Source organism: Halyomorpha halys, unplaced genomic scaffold (genome assembly GCF_000696795.3).
Source record: "Halyomorpha halys isolate HHAL.00 unplaced genomic scaffold, Hhal_1.1 Scaffold88.1, whole genome shotgun sequence".
Taxonomy (NCBI): Eukaryota; Metazoa; Arthropoda; class Insecta; order Hemiptera; family Pentatomidae; genus Halyomorpha; species Halyomorpha halys.
Window position 1 is genome coordinate 1,968,182 of NW_027114863.1, and position 1,294 is coordinate 1,969,475.

The following is a 1,294-nucleotide window of genomic DNA, read 5'->3' on the forward strand; positions in this document are numbered from 1 at the left end:
CAGATGGATGTGAGCCAGCACATTTAACACATCTGGCTTGATGGTGGCAGTAGGCTTTTGTGTGGCCAAGATTCTGACACTTACTGCACTGGACAATTTCAGCCCTGTGTCGGGGTTCCTCAAAGCGTACACAAGAGTATACCAGCCTCGAAATTTTAAAAATGTCTGCTATTGAATAATAAAATCAAATTGTATACAAAAATTGTTTTCTAAGTTAGCCTACGAACTTTTGAGCCCAACTGTTATATAAAATAAAGAGAAATATATAATAGCACGCATACACCAATTTTTTTTTTTTTAAACTTTATGTAATTGATAGATATTACAATCTGCCACACAGTTGTGGGCAATAGGTAATAGTGGTAAATTATCACATTCATACTAAAATAAAATAAAATAAGAATGAAATTAAATGAAAGAAATAAAAAAAATAAAAATAAAATCACTCTTAAAATATATACAAATAGAAGGATAAAGAAAATGAACATAATCAATCTATGTGCATGAAAAAAAAAAATAATGTAATCTCTAGTCACAATATTTACATAATCGACCTGAGGATCCCTAAGCCCACTCCATCCCCCACGTGTGAGGGGTAGAGCAGAGCTCAAGAGATCCCAGCGCATCCCTATCGCCGCATCACTGGTAGTGAGTCAGTGGAGGGTGAGCAAGTTGCATACACCAATATATGTATAATATAAGAAATTTTGTTCGAGTATTAAATTTGTTTCAATAAAAATACAAATTTAGCCCTACAAGAGTAAAATGTGCAATGTAAAATAATAATCATAAAATGTTGATTGAAATAAAGTTAAGAAAATATTAAAATGTTTACTACATTGGCGGACTAAAAATAAAAAATATTACTTACAATACATTATAGTTATTGCTTTGCATTTCCCTGAGAATGTAATGTAACATGAGTACAGCCATATTAAATGCAAAAAAGCAAATGCAACTATATTAGGCCAGACCAACTCAGGTTTCACTTCTGATTTCTTTTCACAGCTTTGCACTCTGGAATTCATGGCGTCTAAAAAATTAAATGATCGATTATTCCTTTTTATTTTAATCATCTAAAAAATTATATCCAATAAGGTCCGACCAGATGACAACATCTATCAGTCAGTACCAAAATAACCCCTTAAATGGTAGACATAAGTGAAATGTAATTATTACAATTTTGACTATTAGGGCGTTGTGGAGGCTATACAATTTTTAAGCTAGATAAGTACAATATGAATTGATCTCAAGTGATACAATTAATAATTTAATTAACAATTACTAAATTAAA

The 1,294-nt window shown here is 31.1% G+C and overlaps 1 protein-coding gene across 1 annotated transcript in view; it reads right to left on the minus strand.

Annotated features, from left to right (window-relative positions):
• Positions 1-1,294, minus strand: part of LOC106677132 (acyl-CoA Delta-9 desaturase) — a 28,856-nt gene that overhangs the window by 15,018 nt on the left and 12,544 nt on the right. The window contains exon 2 of the mRNA XM_014414847.2: positions 872-1,033. Within this exon, the coding sequence (XP_014270333.1) occupies positions 872-1,033 (162 nt within the window). The remainder of the gene's footprint in view (positions 1-871; positions 1,034-1,294) is intronic.